The 25,882-nt window shown below is 40.6% G+C and overlaps 1 protein-coding gene across 4 annotated transcripts in view; it reads left to right on the forward strand.

The window, feature by feature from the left end:
- St18 (ST18 C2H2C-type zinc finger transcription factor) overlaps positions 1-25,882 on the forward strand; it is a 56,208-nt gene that overhangs the window by 10,498 nt on the left and 19,828 nt on the right. For 2 of the 4 annotated variants that reach the window (XM_050163657.1, XM_050163667.1), the window contains 6 exons: positions 2,024-2,158; positions 3,298-3,388; positions 4,734-4,838; positions 13,716-13,909; positions 15,911-16,122; positions 24,161-24,406. In XM_050163657.1, the coding sequence (XP_050019614.1) occupies positions 2,024-2,158; positions 3,298-3,388; positions 4,734-4,838; positions 13,716-13,909; positions 15,911-16,122; positions 24,161-24,406 (983 nt within the window). The remainder of the gene's footprint in view (positions 1-2,023; positions 2,159-3,297; positions 3,389-4,733; positions 4,839-13,715; positions 13,910-15,910; positions 16,123-24,160; positions 24,407-25,882) is intronic. The other 2 variants (XM_050163675.1, XM_050163685.1) reach the window with 1 other exon arrangement.

A 25,882-nucleotide genomic window follows, 5' to 3' on the forward strand; every position in this document is an offset into this window, starting at 1 on the left:
TCTATCAAACTTCAAAGACTTTGACCTACAAGGTTTACACGCCTAGAAACTTGGCATTATATTACTGTTAAGTAAACTTGTTTGCACCAAATCCTAGAACATCACAATCTGAATATCCTTCTTTTCTCTTACAGAGTACAGAAAGGAGCATCCTTCCACACCCGTCATTTTAGTTAAATCTGTCTTTAGTGAACCACGCTGTTTCCCGGCATCCCTGCCCTTGGTCCTTCTCTGTGCATTTGCAGTGCTCTGATTTCAGCCTCCTGACTGGTCCTAAACTGTCAGTGCTGGCTACAACTTGGGGGATCCTCAGCCCCTCCTTCTTTTCTGAAACCATGCCCCCATGTAATTGGATTACACACGGCCTGCTGTGCCCCATCTGCCTAGAACTGCTTGTAATCTAACAACTGGAATGACTTGGTTTTACAGAGATACGCTGTTCATGCGGTGTAGAGCCATGGAGATGTCTGACACATCCCATATCCGTGACCTGCTCTGGGTGGTTTCCTTAGAGCAGGAGGGTGTGAGCTTCCCATCCCCACAAGACAGGGCCCTTTCACCTACTCAAGGCCAGCAGCTTCACGAGCAGGGTCTCATAGATTACTTATAGATTACTTATTGTCACCTGGGCCTCACATCTGCTCAGTGTTCTTGTTGGTCCACATTGAGAGTTCCTCCTGAAGGCTGTTTTTGCTTCTTTCTCTGAGTACTCACATACTTCTAGCTTTCTGACTACCACCACACACACACACACACACACACACACACACACACACACAAACATACACACGAACATACAATTTCATCCTGAGCTCAAGTTGGGTTAGTTTGGACCATAAGATTGCATTTCTGTGTCATTGATTTACCAGTTTGACCATATGTGCATGCATGTGTGTGCATGTGTTATATGACTGTACATGTATGCTTGTATGTTTGTGTGTCATATGTGTACATGGATGTGTGTGTTCATGTGTGTATGCACATGTTTGTCTATGTGCATACATGCACATATGTGTTTGCACAGATGCATGTGTGTGCACATGTTCATGTGTGTGCTCCTATACGAATATATGCATATGTCTGTGCATGTCAATGCCAACCTCATCCATATTCCTATTCTGCACTCATTTATTTATAAGCCTCTCTCTCAACACCCTGAGTACCAGGAAATCAAACTCCTGGCATTTTCTTCATCCCTTCCATCTTGGGCTCCTATCCTGTGGCAACTGTCATTCCTGGGAGCCCCACCCTCACAGGTTCTGAGTCCTCTTTCCTTCTCCTCAGACGCAACACGCGAACACTTCCCTTCAAATCTTCTTCATCACCTCAATTCCGAATTTCTGCAGCTGTGACCACAGCATCCTTCTGTGGCCATCTCACCTACTCCCGAGAGTTTGTTCCTAGGGGGCACAGATTCTTGGAAATATTTTTTTTCCACTTGGTTGTATAGGACCCAGCCTATTGATTCCCATCAGCTGCTCTGCATAAAGCCAGCTCAACTTGTATGTGAGTAGCTGCTCTACCCTCCCAACTTCACCTGCTGCCAGGGACCCACAAGGACAAAGCCAGAGAGGCCTTCTGCCTATATGGTGGGCTCTTTGTCTTGTAATTTTAAATCTGTCTTTCTGTAAACTCTTTCAAAAGAGAATGGCTTGAGGTTAAATAAATTCTCCTTTCTTGCTTTTCTTCTTTTTATTTTTTTTTTTCCAGGAGCATGGTCACCTTCTGGCACAGGATGACTTTTCATAATAAAGACTTAACTCCATTATGTGACATGACAACTTAAATCCATCTCTGTGTTTTAACAGTCCCTTGCCCTGTGGCAGCCTTTGCTTAGGAATCCAAGAAAATTAAAAATGTGTTTTGCTTCCACGGGTCTTAGTTGAGGGTTTTATTCAAGGCAACGTAAGAAGAATGTTTATGATGGAGAACCTGAATAGAGTGTGAGTGACCCCACAAGGCCACCCTATTGAGTGATGAGGAGGAAGCACCGTGTGAGTGTCTCAATTCAATTTCTTTTTAGATTCGCCAAGGCCTGAAAGGAGGGAGGCCAAGTGCCCCATCCCTGGCTGTGACGGCACGGGGCACGTAACTGGGCTCTATCCCCACCATCGCAGCCTTTCCGGGTGCCCCCACAAAGTGCGAGTTCCTCTGGAAAGTGAGTATCCCTCGTTCTGAGGTCACACCTACGCCATCATCCACACAGTGCAACCTCATGCGGCCGTCCCCCTTCCTTCTGGTTAGAACTAGAATGGAAACATAATATATCTTCACATGTTAAGCAATCTCCATGTAACTCTTTGAGGTGGTTGTGCGTTTATTTGCTTCTGACTTTGAGACCAGGTCTGGCTTCTGAAGCCCTCGGGCGTCTTCCTCTACCGTGCCCAGTTTAGCTATTGTTCTAAAACATAGTTTATTAGAAAAGTTTAAGAACAGCCGTAGTGACCTCCCAACCTGCCCTCACCATGAGATCACATGCTCCTTAGAGTTCTCTCAGGAGGCTCTGTCCCATCTGAGCCCCCTGGAGCAACAGCCTTTCCTCCTCATCCCTGCTGTAGTTATTCAGTGCTTTGGGCTGCAGAAGAGAAGGGATGATTAGCTGGAAACACTGGGATCTCACCCAATTTCTCAAGTTGTTACTGGGACAGTTCTTGGGCTACCCCTTAAGTAAAAGTGGGGATACCTTGACATCCCCAGCTGTCAGGATTTGGAGAATCGCTAGTTTTTCCCCACCTGATCTTACTGCAGTATTAACAGTTCCTTGGTCTAACTCTCTTATCCTTCATTCAGACTTACTCTTACCAGTAGTCACGTGGCAGGGGAGGGTGGATGGACAGAAGCAAAAGAGACCACTTAGGAACCGTCCAGGTTAAGGTGAAAGGATTGAAAGAGCTGTGGAACTTGTGGAAAAACAAGATCTCTGCTGCTGTAGAGAAATGTCCTTAGTGGGTGACTAACGAGCTTCTCAGGTCAGACAAGAGAGAGGCAGCAGGCTCTGTCCCAGCACATGTGTTCGTGGTCCCAGAACCACAGAGGACAGGGGCAGGGGTATCTAGGGCTGAAACTGTTTGACAGTCAGAGGAGCTTAGACATGAACTAACTTTCTGGGTTTTCTATCTGAAGTTATGAGGGTTTTTTTTCAGTATGAACACATCCCAGGAAGAATCACGGGGAACTGCCTATGTGAAGTCATTTGAGTGTAAAATGGAGAAGTTAATTGGATGCTATCTTATATATAATGTATGTATGTACATATGATAAATTGTTCTTACCTTTAACATGATATTTTATGCTTAGTTCTTGCCATGCATGAGAATGTGCTCAAGTGTCCCACCCCAGGATGCACAGGAAGGGGACATGTGAACAGCAATCGCAACACTCACAGAAGGTATTCTGATAACTTGCCAATAATTTACGTTGCAAAGTGCAAAAGAAACGTTCCACAAATGAGATAATAGGCCATGGGTTGAGAGAACTGGTGTGTCATTGTTAAATGTTACTTCTTGAAATAGCTACCAACTAGCCTCAACCTCAGGAAAATTTACGTTAGTGGTCAACTAAATAATGAAACAGTTGTGTTGGAAGATGCTCAGGCTCCATGTCTACAGAGAAACATGCACATCAGTGCTCCCTATGGGTTAGCCCACTCAGCAGACATTTAGAAGGGTTTTACATTTGTAAGATAGGACTTTGAGTGTAAACCACACAAGGCATATATGCCAATTTTATTAAAATTTAAACTAAAATTAAATTAAACTAAAAGCACACTGTATGTATTTACATACAAGTATATGGTGTATACATGTGGATATTTTAAGCAAAATTTTATTTTATTTTTACCATGCATTTTTTTAATGTTTCTGTACCACAGTGTGCAGTGCCCACAGAGTATAGGAGAAGGTGTGGACTTTCCTAGAACTAGAGTTATCGATAGTTATGAACTGCCATGTAGGTGCTGGGAATCAAACCCAGGTACTCTGGGAAAGTAGCCAGTGTTCTTGACCACAGAGTCCTCTTTCCATTCCTGAATTATTTTAATTTTATGCACACATTTTATATTATACATGGAGTGTGTGGTTGAGTTATGGTTTGGCTTATAATAATATTGCCAAAAGCAGTTTGGATGCTCAACTTACGAGACCTGGATGGAGGAGGGTGGTCCTTGGACTTCCCACAGGGCAGAGAACCCTGATTGCTCTTTGGGCTGACGAGGGAGGGGGACTTGGTTGGGGGAAGGGGAGGGAAAGGGGAGGCGGAGGTGGGGAAGAGACAGAAATCTTTAATAAATTAATTAAAAAAATATTGCCAAAAGTTTCATATTTGTGCCTTCAATTTAACTAAGATATGAAATTTAGCCTCTAAAATTTTGCTAAAATTCCTAAGGTAGGCATGGAGTTTTCATGCTCACTTCTATAGTCAGACAGTTGTCGTGGGAATGAGCACTTCGGTTTTAAAAGACCGAGTTTCAGAATTTTTTGGTATTTCCCCATTACATAACATGTTGATTTTTTTTAAATATATTCACTAGTTGTCACCTCTGAGATGGAGATCAGGAACAAATGTAGACACTGAATTTGTAAACCCTTTGGGATCTTTTGTATGACAATGGCGCTAAGTGAACTATTAATATGACTTAACATTTGCTGTACGCCAAGGGTGCTGTGTGTCTGTGCCAAGGCAGACCTAGTTGTCACGCTCACTCACATCCTCCAATGCTTCTTCTTTTGAAACAGTCTTTCGGGTTGTCCCATTGCTGCGGCTGAAAAGTTGGCGATGACCCAGGACAAAGGTCAACTTGATTCTTCCCAAACTGGACACTGTCCTGAGCAAGCTCACAGGTATGAACCCTCCTGTTCATATTGGATCCCACCCAGCAGAGCCTCTGTTTCAAATGTGTCATTTCACGAACGTCTGCTTGTCATGTTCGGTCACTAGTAGGTTGATGTGGGCAGCCAGTTTGCAAGACCAGTAAATGATAACATCATTCAAATGATCTAGGGGATATTTCAGAAGTTTAGCTTAATTTCCCTATCTTTACAAGGCTAGCATAATACTGACATGCCCAAAAGAATGAAATATACAATCACATACATTAATCAAATTTCTCTGGCACTAATATAACACCAGGTAGCCTCCCATTTGTGATGGAATTCTTTCCTGCCTGAAGGAAACTTCATCAGGAACATTTCAAAGTATGAGATTATTATGTGCTGCCTTTAGGTTCACATATACACAGGGCTTTCATGGTAGGTATCTGGTAACAAATGTCTCCATGGTCCCCTGAGTGCCCAGGTTCTTCATAATATCTAGTAGTTTCAACGAAATTTTACATAAAATGAGTGTTGATTCTTAAGGTGATAGAAAGCTTATTCTGCAACCATCATGTATATAGTAAAAGTTATTTGAGAAGAAATAAAGGTATCAAATAACTGTTGTCACTGAGCTACTAAAACTTCAAAAACAATTAGTAGGTACTTTAGTATTTCCAGGGTGTTACTTAACATGGGGTTCTTCATTGATATTGGAATGTTCTCTTGATTCTCCATAAATATGCTTAAGAAAAGCTACAATTGAGTTTCTTGTTTACCATTGCTTTAGACACTAGTGTCACTTTAGATAAGATTATTTCCACAATTTAGGGTGACAAACCAGCTTACAGTAACATCTGCTCATCCCTCAAGTATTTCTCTATTCAAAATCAAATTTTGCATACAACATACTTTGATCATATCATTTCCCTTCCCCAGGTTCTCCCCACCTCCCTACCCACCCAGCTTCATGCGTGCTCACTTACTCTCTCCCAACTCTAAAAAAACAAAACCAAAAACAAAAAGTTAAAATCAGAATAGACAAACAAAAATACCCCAGAAAGACAAAAAGTAACAAAATGTTTGCACATGCACACACACACACACACACACACACACACACACACGCGCGCGCGCGCGCACTATGAAGTTGGTTTTGTGTTAGGCAATTACTCGTGGGCATTGGCTTGCCCTGGACTGTAGTTGATATACCCAGTGACACTCCAGTGAAGAAGATTGATCTTCCCTTTCCCAGTGAGAATTAATTGCAAAGACCTTCTCCACTGGGGGGGGGGTGGGACTTTATGGTCATTTTCCTTCTCTAGGCTGCAATTGTGTCTAGTTTGAACTTGTTCAGATTCTGTGCGTGCTGTCATATTCTCTGTGAATTCATATGTGTATCTATCCTGCTGCATCTGGAAGACACTGTTTTCACAGAGTTATCCACCACCTCTGGCTCTTAAGGTCTTTTCACCTCTTCTTGAGGGGAAGGATTTGATGAAGACATCACACTTAGTACTGAGTGCTCAAAAGTCTATCACTCTCTGAACATAGCTGTGTGGGTCTCTGTGTTAATTCCAACCTACTACATGAAGAAAGCTCCCTGATGAGGGCTGAGCGATACTCTTACCTATTGGGTATATCAGTATAACACTAGCGGTCATTTTAGAGTTATCTCCTTTATGGCAACAGTATTATTAGATTTTCCCATAAGTACATGACCAATCTAACCTCATGTTCTTGACCACTTTACCAGAGTCAAAAATGGGTTTCATTTAAGGAGTGGTCCTTAAGGCCAAAATGTGATTGGTTATTCCCATAATATTTGGGCCACTATTTACTAATATCCTTCATGCAAGTCACTGATGTCAGTTGCAGGGTTATAGCCGGTGGTATTATTTCTTTTGTTCTCTGGTAGTGTACAGAATACCTTGCACTATGAATGCTAGTCAGTAGGGGTGACTACTGGTTAGGCACCAGGTTGAGTTTTTAAAGACAGAAGTTTTGTATTCAACAACAGTCCTTACAATCAGGTTGTAGAGAGTAACCAAAAACCTTAGAAATCACCCATTATTTCTAGAGGGTAAGTTTATAGTAAACCTTTGGCCCATTGGGTCCACAAAATGTGAGCCATTTCTAGCATTGAAGATTTTACTTGGTGGCATGAAATGTTTAATTGAGTCATTGTCTCCCACACTATATAGCAACTCCATTAAATTTCTTTCTTATATTCATATATGTTTTGGGAAGCCCCTATAGTAGTAGGTTTCCTTATGGCTTTACAAATGGCCTTCAGTGTTAGTTGTCCCTCCCCATATTTCCCCCTTTGCCCTGACCTCCAAACCCCCTCTCCCTTTAATCCTCACATTCTACTTTGTTCTGTATTCCTTTAGGACACTAAATTCTGTTTCTCCTTCCTTGGGAGATCACCTCCTCCTCCTTAGTCTTAACCTAACTTCTGTCATTATTCTAATTAAAACACATATAACCATGTATAAGAGAAAAGACAATATTTGCCGTTTGAGGTCTGGGTTATCTCACTCAGAGTAATTGTTTCCAACTCTATCCATTTATCTGCAAATTTCATTCTTCTCCACAGGTGAAGAGTAGTCTATTGTATAAATGTACCACATTTTCATTATACATCTTCAGCTTTGGACATCTAGACTCTTTGCAATTTCTGATTCTCGTGAATCAATGCACACGAGTGAGCACATATCTCTGTAGTAGGGTATAGAGTCCTTTGGATGCATGCCTCAAAGAGGTATAGTTGGCATTTGAGGAAGAATGAATGATATTAGCTTTTTCAGGAACCTCTGCAATGATTTCCATAGATGCTGTACCAGTTTGCACTTGTACCAGTAATGGATATATGCTCCTCTTTCCCTGCTTTGTCACCAGAATGTGATGTTATTTGCTTTATTGATCTTGGCCATTCTGACTGGGGTAAGAGGAAGTCTCAAAATAGTTTTGATTTGCATTTCCCCAATGTCTACGGATCTTTAAAGTTCTCTGAAGAGTTTCCCCATCATTTGAGTTTTATCTTTTGAGAAATCTGTTAGTTTTATACTTCATTTCAGCTAAATTATTTGTTTCCTTGGTGTCCAAATTTTAGTCCATATATTTTAAATATTAACCCTCTTTCAGTTGTAAGTTGCTTAATTTTTTATTTTCTGTTAGCTGACACTTTACTTGAGTTATCAAGTCCTTTTCTGTACAGAAGCCTTTTAGCTTTATGAGATTCCATTTATTAATTGTTGATCTCTGTGCCTGCATTCTCAGTATCCTGTTGAAAAATCTCTTCCTCTGCCAGTAAGTTCAGTCCTAGTCCCCACGTTCTCTTCTGTCAGATTCATAGTATCTGGTCTTACATGGAGGTCTTTGATCTAACCAGGGTTGAATGTTGTGAGGGGTACAATCTAGTTTCATTCTCCTACATAGAGCCATCCTGTTTGACCAATATAACTTGTTGAAGACGTTGTCTTTTCTTCAGGATCTATTTTCAGCTTCTTTGTCAAAATTTGGGTGTCTGTAGGTATGTAGAATTATGTCTGGGTCTTCAATTCTATTCCGTTATTCAATGTGTCTATTATTATGCCAACCTCATTAGTTATTTTTAGTACTATAACTCTGTAGTACAACTTGAAATCTGAGTGATACATCCATCAGTTCTTTTATTATTCAGAATTGTTTTAACTCTCCAGAGATTTTTGTGTTTCCAATTAAAGTTGAAGATGATTTTTTTCAATTTCTGTGAAGAAATGTGTTGGAAATTTTTTATGCTTTAATTTTTTAAATTAAATTTATTCGTTGATTTTACACCCCAGTAGCAGTTTCTCCTCCCTCCTATCCTCCTAGCCCCAGCCCTAACCCAATCCACTCCTCTTCTATTTCCCTGCAAAAGGGGCAGGCCTCCCATGGGTATCAACAAAGCATGTTCTATCAAGGTGAGACACAACTAAGCTCCTTCACTTGTATTAAGGCTGGACAAGACAACCTAGGATGAGGAATAGGTTCCCAAAAGCCAACCAAAATAATTGGGACATGCCCTGTTTCTACTACTAGGTGTCCCACAATGAGCATTGTCACATGTATGTACAGGTTGGAGGTTGGTTCGTGCAGGCTCCCTGGCTGTTGGCCCAGACTCTGTGAGCAACTATGAACCAGGTTCCTGTGAGTTCCCTTGTGATGTCCTTGACTCCCCCTCCCCCCAGCTCATACCCTCCTTCCTTCCTTTCTTTATCAGGATTCCCTGAACTTGACCCAGTGCTTGGCTGTGAATCTCTGCATCTGTTTCCATCAGTTCCTGGATGAAGGCTCTCTGATGACAATTGGAGTAGTTTATCAATCCCCCATACTTCCCGTAAGCAGGACAGACTGTATGTAGGTCTAAGGTTGTTTGGTTGAGCCAGTCCATCTGCTGGAAGTCCTGCCTGGTAATGTGTTGAAATTTTGATGAGGATTGAATTAAATCTGTAAAGAACTTTTCGCAGGATGCCCATTTTCACTATACTAATCCTACCGATTCATGAGCATGAGGGAAGTTTCCATCTTCTGATATCTTCAATTTCTTCCTGCAGTATCTTAAAGGTGTTTTTTTGTTGTTTGTTTGTTTTTTTTGTTTGGTTTTTTTATATATATAATTTTTTATTGAAAAAAAAATTCCGCCTCCTCCCCGCCTCCCATTTCCCTCCCCGTCTCCCTTTTCCCCCCTCCTCCCTCTCCTCTCCCCCTCCCCCCACTCCTCTCCCCCTCCCTCTCCAGTCTGAGGGGCAGTCAGGGTTCCCTGCCCTGTGGAAAGTCCAAAGTCCTCCCCGCTCCATCCTGGTCTAGGAAGGTGAACATCCAAACTGGCTAGGCTCCCACAAAGCCAGAACATGAAGTGGGATCAAAACCCAGTGGCATTGTCCTTGGCTTCTCAGCAGCCCTCATTGTCCGCCATATTCAGAGAGTCCGGTTTTTATCCCATGCTTTTTCAGTCGCAGTCCAGCTGGCCTTCTGTAGCTTTTTGGTCCCTGTCCTGGAACTAGCTCTTGTAGACCAGGCTGGCCTCGAACTCACAGAGATCCGCCTGGCCTGCCTCTGCCTCCCAAGTGCTGGGATTAAAGGCGTGCGCCACCAGAGCCCAACTAAGTTTTTTTTTTTTTATCACGTTTACTTGCTTAATTAGCCCCAAGATTTTTTTGAGGCCGTTGTGAAAGGTTTTGTTTCCCTGATTTCTTTCTCAGTCTTTGATTTGTATATAGGTAGGCTACTAATTTTTGTGAACAAATTTTGTGTTTTGCTATTGTTTCCTGGTGGAGTTTTTTAGAATCATTTATGTATAAAATTGTATCCTCAGCAAGTAAAGATACTATGACTTCTTCCTTTCCTACTTGAAACCCCTTGATCTTCTACAGTTGTCTTATGCTAGTGAAGACTTGAAGAACTGTATCAAATAAGTGTGGAAAGAGTGATTTTAGATGAAATGCTTTCAGTTTCTCCCCATTTGGAGTGATGTTAACTGTGGACTTGCTGTACATTGTTATGTTGAGGTATGTTCCCTGTATCCTTAATCTCCTTAGGACTTCATTATAAAAGTGTTAGATTTGGCCAAAGGCCATTTCTGCAAGTACATTTTCTTTCCTAGTCTGTATTTGTATTGGATTATCTTGATTTGGTTTAGTTATATTAAATTATCCCTACATCTCTGGGATAAAGTCAACTTGCTCATGGTGGATAATCTTTTTTATGTTTTTGAACTCCATTTGCTAGTATTTTATTGAGATTTGCATATATGTTTATAGTTATATTATTTTATAACTTTCTTTATGATGGGTCTTTGTGAGTGCTTTGTTTGTTAGTTTTGTTTTTTCAACACAGAGTTTCTCTGTGTGATAACTCTGGTTGTCCTGGAATTTATTCTGTAGATTAGGCTTGCCTTGAAATCACAAAGATCTGCCTGCATCTGTCTCCTGAGTGCTGGGATTAAAGGTGTATGCCATCACCACCTGGTTGTATATTTTTGATATCATGACTTTGTAAAAGGAACTGGAAAATATTCTCTCAGTTTCTATTTTGAAGAATTATTTGAGGATTATTGGCATTAGATTTTCTGTGAAGGTCTGGAATAATTCTGTGATGAATCTATTTGGCTCTGGGCTTTTTGGGGAGTTAGAAAATTTAGGTAGGGGCCAGCTTTTTAGTTACTGATTCTATTTCACTAGGAGCTATGGGTATGCTTAAATTATTTATTTTAACTTAACTTTGGTAGGTCATATATATCGAGAAGTTCATCCATTTCTTTTAGGTTTACAGTTTGGTTGAATATAACTTTTTAAAATAAATCCTTTTGATTCTTTGAATTTTTTTCAGTATATATTGTAATGCTTCCCCTTTCATATCTAATTTTATTATTTTTTTCTGTACATTTTAGTTAAGTTTGGTAAGATTTTGTCAACCTTACTAATTTCCTTTTATCAATTCTTTGTTTCATTGATTCTTTGTATTGATGTGTTTTTGTTTCTATTTTATAGATTTCATAATTTGTGAGTTTGATTATTTCTCCTCATCTACTCTTTTATGGGTATTATTTATTCTTATTTTTCTGGAGCTCTGAGGTGTATCACTAAGTTACTAACGTGAAATCTTTCCATTTTTTATGTAGACACTTAGTGCTATGAACTTGCCTCTTAGAACTGTCTTCATTATATCCCATAGCTTTGGGTGTGTTGTTTTCTTATTTTCATACAATTATAAAAATGTTTTAATTTCCTTATGGATTTCTGTCTTGATCCAGTTTTAATTAAGTAATAAGTTGTTTAGTTACTATGAATTTGTATACTTTCTGCAATTCTGTTTTTGATAATATCCTGCTTTAATCTTTGGTACGCAGATGCAGGGTGATATTTCAGTTTTCTTGTATATTTTGACATTTGCTTTTTGTCATAAAATGGGGGATTATATTTGGAGAAAATTTCATGAATGCAGAGAGGAAAGTATGTTCTTTTGTGTTTAGTGAAATGGACTGTAAATGTCTGTTAGGTCCATTTGATTTATGATGTTTCTTTTTATTCTGGAATTTTTTGTTTAGTTTGTGTGCATGTCCTGTCTATTGATGAGACTTCGAGACTGAGGTCATCTACTATCACTGTGTGAGGGTCAGTGTAATAAGATGAATGAATTTCTTTTAAGATCTTGGGTGCCCTTGTGTTTACTGCATAAAAATTTAGAATTGTAATATACTCTTGGTAGATTTTTTTTCTTTAATGACTATGTAACATCCTTCCCTATCTCTGCTAATTAGTTTTGTGGGGGGGGGTGTCTGCTTTGTTAGATATTATAAAAGCTATACCTGCATATTTCTTGGTTCCATTTCCTTGGAAAACCTTAAGATTGTGTCTATCCTTGATGAGAAGATATGTTTCTTATTATACAGTAGATATCTTAAGATATAGTAAAAAAGATGAATCCTGTTCCCTAAACCAATCTAATAGTCTGTGTCTTTTTATTGGAGAATAGAGACCATAAATTCTGAGAGTTATTAATGAGAAGTGTTTATTAATTCCCATTATTTTGTGGTATAGATTTCTTTTCTTCTCTTTGAATTAACTCTTCTTGGTTTACTTATTCCTTATGTCTTCTTGTGTGTAGTTAACCTTCTCATCAGACCAAAGCATTCCTTCTAGTGCCTACTGCACAAGTGGATTGAAGACAGAAATTCCTTAAATTTGACTTTAATCATGAAGTGTTTTTCTTTCTCTGTCTATTGTGATTGTTAGTTTTGCTGGGAATAGCAGTCTGGCTGTCATCTGTGCTCTCTCAGATCTTGTCCAGGCCTTCTAGGTTTCAGAGTCTCCACTGTGAAGTCAGTTGATATTCTAATAGGCGTGCCTTTATATGTTACTTCATCCTTTTTCTCTTACAGCTTGAAATATCCTTTTATCATTCTGTACATTTAGTGTTTTGATTACTATGTGTTGTGGGGGAGTTTCTTTTCTGATCTTTTCTCCTTGATGTTTGTTGTGTTTCTTGTACTTTTATAGACTTATTCTCTCTCTGTATATATATACATATATATGTATATATATACATACATATATATATATACACATATGGGATATTTTCTTGTGTGATCTTTGTTAAAATTATTTTCTGTGCTATTACTTGGGTTTCTCTTCCTTCCTCTATACCCATTATTCATGGGCTTGTCTTTTTGTGGTTTCCTGGATTTCCTGAATGTTTTGCCTACTTTTTGTTTGTTTTAAAGATTTAACATTTTCTTTGACTGAGATACCCACTTTTACTACTTTGCCATCAAGATCTTAAAATTCTCTTTCCCATGTTTTAAATCTGTTGGTGAGGGTTAGTTCTAAGGGTTATATTTGGATTTGTTTTGAAATCCTACATGTTTCATTTCCAATATTATTTTAGTTTGTTTCCTTTAGTGATTCTGGTTTTTTGTTAAATTCTACTTTCTTAAATTATTTTCATTCAACTGTTTGTTAATGTTTTCATAATCTTCATTAAGGCATTTATTCATATCCTCATTAATGTCTTTAAAATATTTATAATTGCTAATTGGGAGCCCTTGTATTGTTTCTTAGCTAAATTGAATTTGTGTGAGCCTATTACAATATGGTTTCTGGCTTCAGGAAGAGGCATATCTTCATGGTTATTCATGATTGTGGTTTTGTGCTGGAATCTAAGCATCTGGAGTTAGGACTTTTGAGTATTCCTTAGTGTAGCTATCTGGTCTCATCCTTTTTCTGGTGGGTGTTTCAGTCATTGGTTTCTCTTGCTTAATCTGTGTCCTAATCAAGTGTGGTGGCTCTGGAATCCCTGGTAGGCAGTGGCAATTCTAGCTACTTTGAAACCTGACAAAAGTTTCTTTCTATTTTCTTCAAACTACTTCTTGCCTTTTACAAGGACGAATTTGGTGAAGCAAATTGAATTTAACTTCCGTTCACAAGCCATCGCCTCTCCAAGAGCCGCTGCATCAAAAGAACAAGAGAAGTTTGGGAAAGTACCATTCGATTATGCCAGTTTTGATGCACAAGTTTTTGGTAAACGTCCTCTCCTACAAACAGGGCAAGGACAAAAAACACCACCATTTCCTGAATGTAAGCTTCAAATTTTAATTCTAACACTCATTACCCTATAATGCATCTTGTGTAGAGGGGGTTATTTATTCAGATATATAATGTGTTCTCTAGAGATAACAGGAAAGAATAGTGAAATAAGTAAGTTAACTATTCTTACTAATTTTATATCAAAGTTACACTGAATATTGTAAGTCATTAATTATTTCCCAGATAGTGCCATTATTGAATCTAAATATAACAGTGCTAAGGAGATCATTAGGATTGTGATTAATATATTTAAAACTATGACGGCTGTTATACTATATTATTTAATTCATGTTGTGATCATGGCAATCTAATAATATGAAATATGTAATACTATTTAAAATACTTAAATCATCAAAAGACATCAGACTGAAGGTAGGGAAAGCTGAAAATTTCAAGAAACTCAATTAAGGAATCTGAAATTTACTAGGATAAAAACATGACTATGAAAACATTGACTAATAAATTTAAGGATTTGTTTATATAGAAACCTTCAAAATAGGTTAAATAGTAGTCTCATTAATTCTGACATGAGTGGAGAAGGCTGAACTGAACGGCTGTGCAGTAGAGAAGACTTGGTGGTCTTGCATATACATTTCTTTTAAGTATGCTAATGAAAATATGGAGAAGCAGGTGTCAGGACCAAATGCAGAAAATTCAGTAAGAAACACCCACCCACCTGGAGTCCTCTGTGGGCCATAGATTTACTGCAGCCTTAAAAATCGATGACTGTCTCAGATCTTACACCTGAATGGAGTGAGCATCCTATGAGTTTAGTGTTTGCTTCATTATGTCGTGTTGACCCATGCTTGCAGGAACCTAGAAGGCTACTAAGAACCTGGCAATGGGGATCCCATGGATTCAGCAATTGCTAACATGTCCAGAGTCTGGATTTTCACCCTTTATCCCCCTCCAGATAGATCAGAAACTTGAAACAAGTTTATCCATCACTGATGAGTACATAATAATAATAATAATAAAGATAGGCTTACTCATCATCAAAAGTGGTCCCAACAAACCTGAGTAGCAATTGACAACTTGTTAGATAACAAAATGTACACACATAATGTTTTAGCTAGCATCCCAATTTGCATAAATATTTTTATTATATGTGTACAATGAATATATGTGCATATTTACTTAATTCACATGTGGGGGATGAAGAGTGCACTAATGACTCATATTGTTTGGGTTTTAGTTATAAAAAATACCATAATAGAGTTAGTAACATTCTTATAGTTACAGGAATAATATTCAGCAATATCTTTTAGAAAACAATTAGCAAATCTTTAAAATAAGCAACACTTGATCCAAAACTAATAGCTAAGTGTTTTTATATCGTTGTACCCTGGTGTTTCTTCCACTACCTTGAGTGGAGCTCACAGACAGCCCTCAGTGAAGAGAAATTTGCGTAACTATCCCTCAGAAAAGCTGTGACACCCACAACAAAACACAGAAGGTCAGCCTTGGTAACTAAGAGCCTTTCTCTTCACCTTGAAAACAGGCCCTCTCTGTTAAGAATAGAGCAAGCATTCATTCCAAGTAATCAAAGTACATCCTGTGTCTAAGCAGAAACCTCAGTGAGAGCAGCCCCTGAAGGGTGCCTGCTCTCCTGAGTCATGGTCTTCAGCCTGTTCAGCTCGTGCACACACCTGTCCTGGACTGTTTGCAATATATGATGGGTTTTGCTCATTTTTAAACCTACAATTTTGCATACATGTTGCTAATACACCTGCCCTGTAACATTGATGATGGAGTCTGTTACCTATAAAGAAAATGCAAGAACTCTTTAAGAGAATGGGCAACTTTGAAGGATTGCCTCATCAAGTCTGTGCACCTTGATGAAACCTGGCTGTGTAACCTTCATTTAACGTACCAACAGATAATGGTTCTGCTTTAATTTATTTTAATGAAAGATGTTTTGTCTTTTAAAAAAAAATCTTTGATGATTGAAGCCAAGTACATGCAATTGCTAATCAAATCTCTCTTCAACAGCAAAGCATTTTTCAAATCCAGTGAAATTTCCTAATGGGCCGCCTAGTGCTGGCGCCCACACACAGAGCACAATCCGTGCCAGCTCTTATGGCCATGGTCAGTGCAGTGAAGACACCCACATAGCAGCAGCTGCTGCCATCCTGAACCTTTCCACCCGCTGCAGGGAAGCCACAGACATCCTCTCCAACAAACCACAGAGCCTGCGTGCCAAGGTAAGCCAGGCCAAGAGCGTGGAAGGTGGGCCAGCACGTGAGACTTGAGAATATAGCACCTTTCATGTTCCTTACTGCATCCACTTGCTTCCTCTACTTTCCACCCAAGCAGGGATGAGCTCTCAATGGGTTCGAGGAAGGGATGTGTAATTATCTTGGGGGTCTAGTAGTCTGCGGAGCAGTGCCTTATGAGGACGGTTGAGGAAAATGTCATCACTGTTTCTGTTAGGATGCATTTGGTGAGCAAGGAAAGAGAGCTGCTGTTACGGTATCTCTACGGTGGAAGCTGTTTGCCATCTGCAGGTCAGAGCCACTTAGAAACAGCGACTGGTGGAACATTCTTGAAACTGACCTTGAAGTTATGTTGTCCGCGTCACCCCTGCCCAGTGTGAGGACATCTAGGTTGTAGTATTCTAATAAGACCCACAGTACAGTGATTTATCAGACTGAGGAGAGGAGAAGCTTTACTATTCAATCCAGAACCACATTCTGGATCTTTGTGAACACAGTGCATTTCCTAAGAGATTAATCATACTTTCTGTAGCCTTCCTTTCTAACTGTGGGAAATACATAGTCACACATACGGTGACCCAGTGAATACCCAAAGACCCTGCATGCAGTGGGCCACAGCAGAAGCTGTAAGGGCTCAGTGTTTCCCCTTTTTGTACAAACAGCCTCACTTAAAGAGCTTGCCACCTATCTAGATAGCTAGAAGCCTGCCGACATAACACGCCCAGACCTTCTCTTACCACGGATTTTACCCTTGATTTCCTGAGTGACTCTCAGACCCTTAAGTCTGTGCAACACAAGCTGAGACATTTCCCTTTAAGGGCAGCCCCATCCTTGCGTGGTCAGCTGCTTGCCTGTGCTGTGCCAGGCCTTCAGGAAAGCAGGTAGCACTGTGCCACCAAGCATTTGACAGAAGAATCAGAATTAGCTTCTGGAAGAAGCCAAGCCAAGTAAACCCCAGGAAGAGGTGGTTGCCAAAACCCACTCAAAAACAATCTTTAAACAAATGAGGTTCTTAAACAAAGAAAAAATATTCTCTAAAAATATGGAGAAAATATGCAACTCTCTGAATTCATAATGCCAGTCACAAATTACTGACACAGAAGAAAAAATTGAGGGATGGTATAATGCAACTTTGTTTTCAAATTGACATTTTAAGGCCTGATTTATTCTCCCTTTTTAAGAATGTTATAGAGGTAGCTGGTTCCAGAAATACTCCAATGTCTTCCTTCCTACTGCTCTCTGCCTGACTTAGATGCTGTCTTAGAGGAGATGGGTTATGCCATCACGTCCTGGTTATTCAAGGTGAAGCAGCTGGTGACACTGCCAGGCCGAACGCTGCCCACTTGCACACCCACGCATTTCCTGCTATCCGGGCTACTTCTGTCACCCGAGATCTTCAGGTTCCATTAAGTGGCTGATGTCAAGCAAGTAACAGAGATGACTACCAGATGAGTGGCATTTTCTCATCAGTCGGCTCCCTTTTAAAGCCACGTTTATGATCAGAAAAAAAAAAAACACCTGCGTAATTACCACATTTCCAAAGGCCATACAGTCCTTTTCTAAAGTCTGTTTGTCCCCTCCATGTGTCAGCAGACCTGGCATTCCCAAGACAACGTCCTCTCCAACACAGCCCTTCCCACTCCCCACTGATGCCAGGATGCGGACAGTGGAGACAGAAAGGGCTTAGATCAGCTTTTAAAAGGAGCCACATAGGCCAGCGATCTTTTTAAAAAGTTCTATGAGAAATACAAACAGCGGTTGTTAACGTAGGATAAACCCTCTCCCCAGCATCCCTGTGAACAGTACTGCTGAGCTGCAGAGCAGACTTCTCCCATCCCCACGCAACTGTATCAATGTCTAGAACTCTCTTCATTGGTGTTCTGAATATGGAACTGCTACTCACAAATTTGCTGAAACAACTCTTTTAGAAATACAGCAAAACAAACACAGGTTCATTAACTCTTCAGACCTGCATCTAAGCAAACCGTGCTGGGCGTGCGGCTTTGCTGCTGCCAGCAAACCCGGGATTGGCGGCCATCTCCCCCTGAGCACTGCGTGCCAGCCGAATTCTTCCTCCAGTAGTTTTGAGTTTTGCTCTCTGTCACAGATTGTTAGTGCCATTATCTCTCAAAGTTCACAGCCATAAGATCTCCTATGCTTCATATTTAGAAGCAAATGAGGAAAATGTGTTTTCTTATTCTATCATGTGTCAGTTTATGAGACACATTGGCAAGCGGGGCTAAGCACTGGGGTTGCCTCAACTACCTATGGGTTGCGTGACCCATTTGGGGATAAAATATCCTTTTCACAGGCGTCATCTAATAGCATCAGGAAACTCACTGCAATTTGTAATGGTAGGAAAATTACAGTTATGAAGTAGCAACGAAAATCATTTTATGGTTGGGGGTCACCACAAAATGAGACGATATTAAAGGGTTGAAGCATTAGGGAGGCTGAGAACCACTCTTTTAGCCTGACTTCAGACCTGGAATTCAAGGAGCTTACTGATAAGCAGTAGGAAAGGAATGCCCCGCCCTTGGGCTGCTGAGGCAGAAGTAGGCCTGTGGAGGCTGGGTCTTGCACAGGTGGCTTCACGGTGCCTTCCATCTGAACTGGAGATGGCTGGTTTTTTTTTCTTTCCTCTTGTTTCCATCCAGAAACAACTTGCTGTGAACATCTCTTTGGTTGCTCACAGCACAAATCAGAGAATTTATTAAAGAGAACACTGAGGTCTGAAGGCCAAAGCCTGCAAAACTTAAATGTGCTGAAACCCCACCTCAGGTGCGTGCAGATTTTTCTACAGGGACGCCACTGACTCCACTCTAAGTAGGGTTCTGAATTGGGGATCTGCAAAACACTCAGATGGTTTTCAGAGGGTCAAGGAAGCTCTGAGTCCCTAGGTAAATATAAAGGCATGAGGGACAATGTTCAAGTTTCTATTGCTATGAAGAGATCTCATGACCACAACAACTCTTTTAAAGGAAAACATTTAACTTAGGCTGGCTAACAGTTCAGAGGTCTGGTTCATTGTCATCATGGTTAGAAGCGTATCAGCATACAGGCAGACATGGTGTCTAGAGAAGTCTCAGCTACGTCTGAATCCGCAGGCAGCAGGACAAGTGAGTTACTGGGTCTGGCTTGAGCTTCTGAAACTTTAAAGCCCACCCTCTAGTGACACACTTCCTCCAGTAAGGCCACACCTACTCCTATAAGGCCACACCTACTCCTATAAGGCCACACCTACTCCTATAAGGCCACACCTACTCCTATAAGGCCACACCCCCTAATAGCGCCACTCCCTATGAATCTAAGAGGATCATTTTTATTCAGACCACCACAGATGACATAGATAACTTAATCTGTTATGCACAGTGTTGTCCATTTAATCAACCTGTGTTCTTTACACACCAGGTACACACCATAACTGTGCAAAGAACATCAAGCCATGTCTAACATGTCTGGTAACTTTCCGAACCAGAGCTCACTACATTTTATATTTTAGGAGAAACTATTTGTGTTAAAATACCATTTTAGCTCTGAGTAACATAGTCATACCACCAGATCTCTTTCATGTGGTTGAAGAAACTAAGAAAGGAGAAAATAATTTGTATGATTAGTTCTTGTAAACATCATACAGGTTAAAAGGTCATTTTGTCTGAAATACTAGTTTTTTTTTCTATTCTAGTGCTTTTGTTGGTTCTAAGATAAGGAGAATGTCCTCCGTCTTTACTTGACATAAATAGGAATTTTGAAACATAAATTGGTCACACTGTCACATACCTTATGGTACTTCTGCCTGACCACTATGACTCTCAGTAGGAGAGCTGTGAGAGTAGATGGCCAGAGACTGAGCATCCTGGAATTGCTGAGAACGTTCTGTCAATGCCCCTGAGAGCTGTGCCAGCCTGTGGCAGATCCGGTCCACTTTTTCTACCCCCGTTCTCATGCACAGAGGTAAAACAGGCTTCCAACCCATCTTTATCCTCATCCCTGCAGCTTGCCAAGCGTTCTGTTATTTGTTTGGGTGTTTTCCCCACCTGTTTAGACAAAGTGACATATGCACAGTTCCTTAAAAGAAAACAAAAATTTGACACTTACTTGAAGTGTTTAAAGTTCAAAGTCTGTTTTTGCTTGAACAAGGCCTGGAAACAGCCTGCCATCGGTGCCGCCTGCTCGCAGGATTACCCCAATGGCCCCTGGGTAGTTAGAACTCAAAGCCACTTATAACATCAGAGCACATTGTACCAAGTGAAAGGTGGTGAGGATCTCGAGGCAGGAATCATAAAGAACTGAGTCTATAGGTGTATTGTAACTAGATACCCATAGTTAGCTCCTTGCTGGGCATGGTGGTGCAGCCTGGAACCTCGGCACCAGAGAGACCGAGATAGGATGTCAGGAGCTTGAGGCCATCCTGCGCTGTGTAGCAAGATCCTGCCTCAAGACATGTAAACAAATGAAATATTGACTCTTTAGCCCTGTGAACAGTAGTTGAGGGCTATGTCTCACTGGGGATAGATTTATAGAATACCTACTATGTGCTAGGTAGCCTTTGTAGCTCTCTGACCATGTTAATCCTTCTAAAGCCTCCTAAAGCCAACAACATGGATAATAATTTTCCATCTTGCCATGGAAGAGATGGTGGTACAGAAATACTGAATAATTTTCTGCGAGTGGCAGGGCTGTAATTGCTGGAAATGAAATTTGAATTCACACATAGCCATAGTTATTTTCTAAAATGCTTTATGGCTCATATACTGTCATATCAAGAGCCTGATAGAGCATGATTTCAAACTCAAAAATGTGTGTTTTGCTTGAAGAAGGCCTAGAAATTTGGGGAAGTAGCTCTAAATTTCATTCCAATGTCACACCTTGGGTTAGTCATTTCTTCTCTGAACTGCAAAATTCTATGTTATAAGCATATTTTACATGTTTGTCATCTTTACAGTGGAAGCAGTTAGTTACTGCTGAGTAAGAGTGGAGAGGGCTTCCTTTCCATCTTCAGTTGTATAGGACTTTCTAAGCTGTCGTTGGCTCCTCCTCATTCCTGTCTCACTGAGCAGGCGATGTTCTAGTTAACAGAGGTGCTGCTCGACATCCAGGCCACTACTTATCTTCTAGGAGAGATGAAGATAAAGGACACCCCCCCCCCAAAAAAAAGTCAGAACAATCTGCTCTTTCAGTTTCTCTTCTCTGGACCCTGTCCTGTTATGAGCATGCTGTGCAGGTCCTTAGTAATACAATGAACACACCCAGAGCCATTAGGTTGGCAACTCAAAGGCAGCATAAATCGATGGCCTATGTTCTTCTCCTAAGCTGAAAGGTCTATAACCAGCCCAAGGACACTTAAAGTATAAATACTTACAATAAAGATCCCAAATAGCACTGCAGAAATCTACGTGTTGGAGGGTGTGAGAGGGAAGCGCCGCCTCAGCTGCGGCTCTGGCCCTGCCTCTCCCACCACTCAGATTTCTGGGCTGACATTTGGAGTTCAAAGCATAGAAAAATAATGCTTGGTGGTATCACTCTGAATGAAAACCCATGCTGTGAATGTGTGATCCCCATCGTGGGTAGAAGGGCCTTTCCTGCCGCCGCACTGCAATTGTTGGATGCATCTGCGCACTTACTTCAAGCCCATCTGTACTCCCATCCCCAGCCCAGGACGTCCCCTTTCCCCAAGTCAGGTGCCCTGTGCAGCAAGCTGAGACACCTCTTCCAAACATCAGGAGTGAGATTTTTTCGAATTATGCAGCACAAATGTTTATAATGGCTCCTAGAATCTCTAAATTCTAAACAATATTTGAAATACTTTTATAAGAACTAATATATATGTGTATATGTGTACATATATATGAGACTATTCTTGGAATAGTTGGTATTTTTCAAAGCTTAAATCTGCACTATTTATGGGTTTTGCACTATAAAACTCTGCAGCCCAGTCACATGGCTTCTTTTTCCTAAGCCATCTGTCACAGAGGTCTGGAATTTTATGTGAATGTTGGTTGTGCAGCTTTAACCCAAGTTTTTTTTTTTTATGAAAAATGTCAGCAACTACAATATTTAGCATTTTACTTTACGTTGGCCATTAAACTTGATTACTATTGCTCTGTTTCATTGCTAGAGTTACACATCAGCTACAAAGCAAAAATTGCTTTGATGCCCGACTGGCAGAATGTACTGTGGGCTCATGGAAGAAGGGGGGCCGCTGGCTCTGATATGGTTAATATCTTGGATTTTTTTTATAACAGAGGTTTATTAAAGCTAGCATAAAAATGTATTTGATATTATACAGATGGCATAAGATGCTGTGGTTACTATGTTATTATCCTGGATAAGCTGTAATGTCAAATTCAGGGCTTAAAACTATCACAGGAGATTAAACTATTTACTAAAACGGGACAGAAAAATATGGCCAAAGTATTTTAGCCTGCTGTATTAGAAGTGTATTTACCTCCCGTAAATGCTGATGGACTGAAAGACTAGATAGGAACTTTGCAGGTAAAACAAACAAAAAAAGAAGAGGGCCTTTTATTTCTCAATCAAGAACCAATCCAGCCTGTGTGACTGCTGACAAGAGGAGCATGAGCAGGGCATTAAAACATGCCCTGGGCAGTATCTGGTGACCCCAAGATCTAAGGGGCTCGCTAACATAATCAAAGAGACGTCTCCTTTGCTGACTAAAATGGAAAAGTCAAGAAATGGACAAGAAGTTAACTATAAATTGATGGGTGATCTAGAAATAATAGCAAGGTTATTTCATTTATTTGGAGAGTTGATAGGCATGTTTTCTCATGCTTTGGGGAGATCTGGTAATGTTGGCAAAAGCCCCCTACAGTGCAAATCTTGAAGAACTTGGGCCACAGGAGGAGTCCTGTGGTGGCTACTACCCAGGCAGACAGGCTTCTCCTCAGAAACAATTAATAGCTTGGCTTGGGATCCCAAAGACGGTGGACCTGGAAAGCCTCATCACTATTATATCTCACAGGAAACACCATTAAAAAAAAAAAAAGACCTTCATCCTAAATCTTCATTACAGAACTGAACCTCGGAGACACAGAGTGAAGTCAGTTTCCACAATCATTTCTCCCTTCCCACTCACCTCACTTGAACAAAGCCTCTTGTCTTAGGGTTTCTGTTGCTGCAATTAAACACCATGACCAAAAAGCAAGTTGGGAAGGAAAGGGTTTATTTGGGTTATACTCCTACTTTGCTGTTTATCACTGAAGGAAGTCAGGACAGGAACTCAAACAGGGCTGTATCATGGAGGCAGAAACTGATGCAGCAGTCATGGAGAGGTGCTGATTACAGGCTTGCTTCTGATGGCTTCTTCAGCCTGCTTTCTTATAAAACCCAGGACCAACAGCCCAACGAAGGCAATAGCCACCATAGACTGGACCCTTGCCCATTGATCACTAGTTGAGAAAATGTCTTCCATCTGGATCTCATGGAGGCATTTCCTCACAGAGACTCCCTCTCTGATGACTCTAGCTTGTGTCAGATAAACACACAATCAACCAACCAGTCCACTTCTCCAGTTCAGATGGTCTAAGAAGAATGTTGCTTTCCTACTCCTACAGTATTCTGAAAAATTAGTTTCTAGCTGATTAGATTTGCATGTTTATGTTAGATTATTATGATGATTCAGGGAGTTGGGAAGTTATGTGCTACTTTTGCTAAATACAAATATTAATGTTAAAATGGTGAGTTTTGGGATGATATTTCCAGTGGGTGGAAAAGACTTTCAAAGCTCAACTTTAAAATATGCAAGTATGTAAAATTGTTTTAGCCAATGCATCTCATTTGTATTAAGCTTACTTTGTTTAAACCCAGAAATATGAAGCACATTAATGGGCTGTTCTTTAAAGTCTTCCAAAGAATTGAACGTTAGCCAATGCAAATCAGAAAGCTGGATTTAAAAGCAGATATACTTCCATAAAAGCTTACATTTTAAATTATCCCTTAAAAGCCCCACATGGCTAGGCTGTGACTGCAAACTGCTGAGATGTTTTCTGTTTCTGTTCTCTAACAGGGAGCTGAGATAGAAGTGGATGAAAATGGCACGTTGGACTTAAGCATGAAAAAAAATCGAATCCTGGACAAGTCTATACCCCCAACTTCCTCTCACACGATAATTTCAACCCCATCTTCTTCCCCATTCAAAGCAAGCAGCCTTTTGGTCAATGCTGCTTTCTATCAGGCTCTCTGTGACCAAGAAGGCTGGGATGTGCCCATCAACTATAGCAAAACCCATGGAAAGACAGAGGAGGAGAAAGAGGTATTGTGTCAATGTGTCTGTCGACTAGACTTCCTTTCTAACTTTTCTTTCACATTCCTATCGGCACAAACAAGTGTTAGGCCTTGTTTCAGATTTTCCATTTTATTTTTATGTATATGAATGATTTGCCTGCATTTATTTATGTATTCCACATGCATGCCTGGTGCCTATGAGGGTCACAAGAGGGGATCATATCCCAAGGAACAGGAATTATGTGTGATTGTGAGCCACCATGTGTGTGCTGTGAACTGAACCCCGGTCCTTTTCGAGAGCAGCAAGAGCCATCTAACCAGGTCTTATGTTTCTGATCAAGATAAAATAATGCTTTTAAATTTAAGATGAAATATATTAAGGAACTCAACTTTTCAGATCATTTGCATAAATTAGCATCATTACAGTGAGTTTTACTCACACAATGGTGACAATTGTCCTCACAGTATCCTGTAAGGGTCCTTACTCAACACTAAAAGGTTGACTCACTAACACACTTGGAATGGGTGTCAAGGTGAAATCCAGTCAGGAACAATAAGAATCTTGAAAGCATGTCAGAGTCATGTCTTAGGTCTCCTGGAGGTCCCAAGACATAGGACATGTCTGTGGAGAGTTACGTGTGTAACTGAAAGGTCTCTGGACATCTAGGCTGAATGAGTCCAAAGACCAGGAGGCATACTTGTACACTTGATTATCTTGAGAGGGGCCAAAGTTGGTGAAAGGGTAGAAAGCATCTGGTCCTCCTCGTTTCTGGAGAGGGAGCCATTGATGTGGCCCGAACAGATATTACATCCCACACAATTACAAGAGTAGCCCTGGTGATGAGTATGGGTGATCTGATTGTGATGTTAATCAGAAATATCATTGAGGGGCTTTCCAGGTGGTGTATTCAAAGCACTGACATAGCTGTTTGCTGCAGAAATATGTATGAACAAGAGTTCAGCTCTTTGTGTTTCAGACATGGGGAGTGATCTGATTCGGGCTTACTGCCTCAGTGAGTCAGCATGTGCAGTAGTGAGCATAGGTTTGCAGGATCGCCATTCCTTCCTGCCTTTCCCCCTCCTTCTCTCCTTCTACGCATCTCCTCTGGCGTCTCCAAGGATAAGCAGTGAGAGAGGTCCAGGAGACACACTAGGGGAAAAGGCCTCAGTCTCCACTATGGTGCTCCCCTGGCCTCGGGCCTGCACATAGTGGCATGGGGCACATGCCTGTAATTCTGTAAATCTAGCACCCAAGAAAGTAAGGCAGGGGGTTTGTGAATTCAAGATCGTGAGACCCTTTCTTTTTTGTTTGTTTGGTTTTTGTTCAGTTTGGTTTTTTATTTTTATTGATTTTTATTGAGCTCTACATTTTTTCTCTCTTCCCCTCCCTGCCTCTCCTTTTTCCCCCTTCAACCCTTCCTCAAGGTCCCCATGCTCTGATTTACTCAAAAGATCTTGTCATTTTCTACTTTCCATGTAAATTAGATCTATGTAAGTCTCTCTT

Source organism: Alexandromys fortis, unplaced genomic scaffold, assembly GCF_014885135.2.
Source record: "Alexandromys fortis isolate MF-2015 unplaced genomic scaffold, M_Fortis_MF-2015_v1.1 scaffold_18, whole genome shotgun sequence".
Taxonomy (NCBI): Eukaryota; Metazoa; Chordata; class Mammalia; order Rodentia; family Cricetidae; genus Alexandromys; species Alexandromys fortis.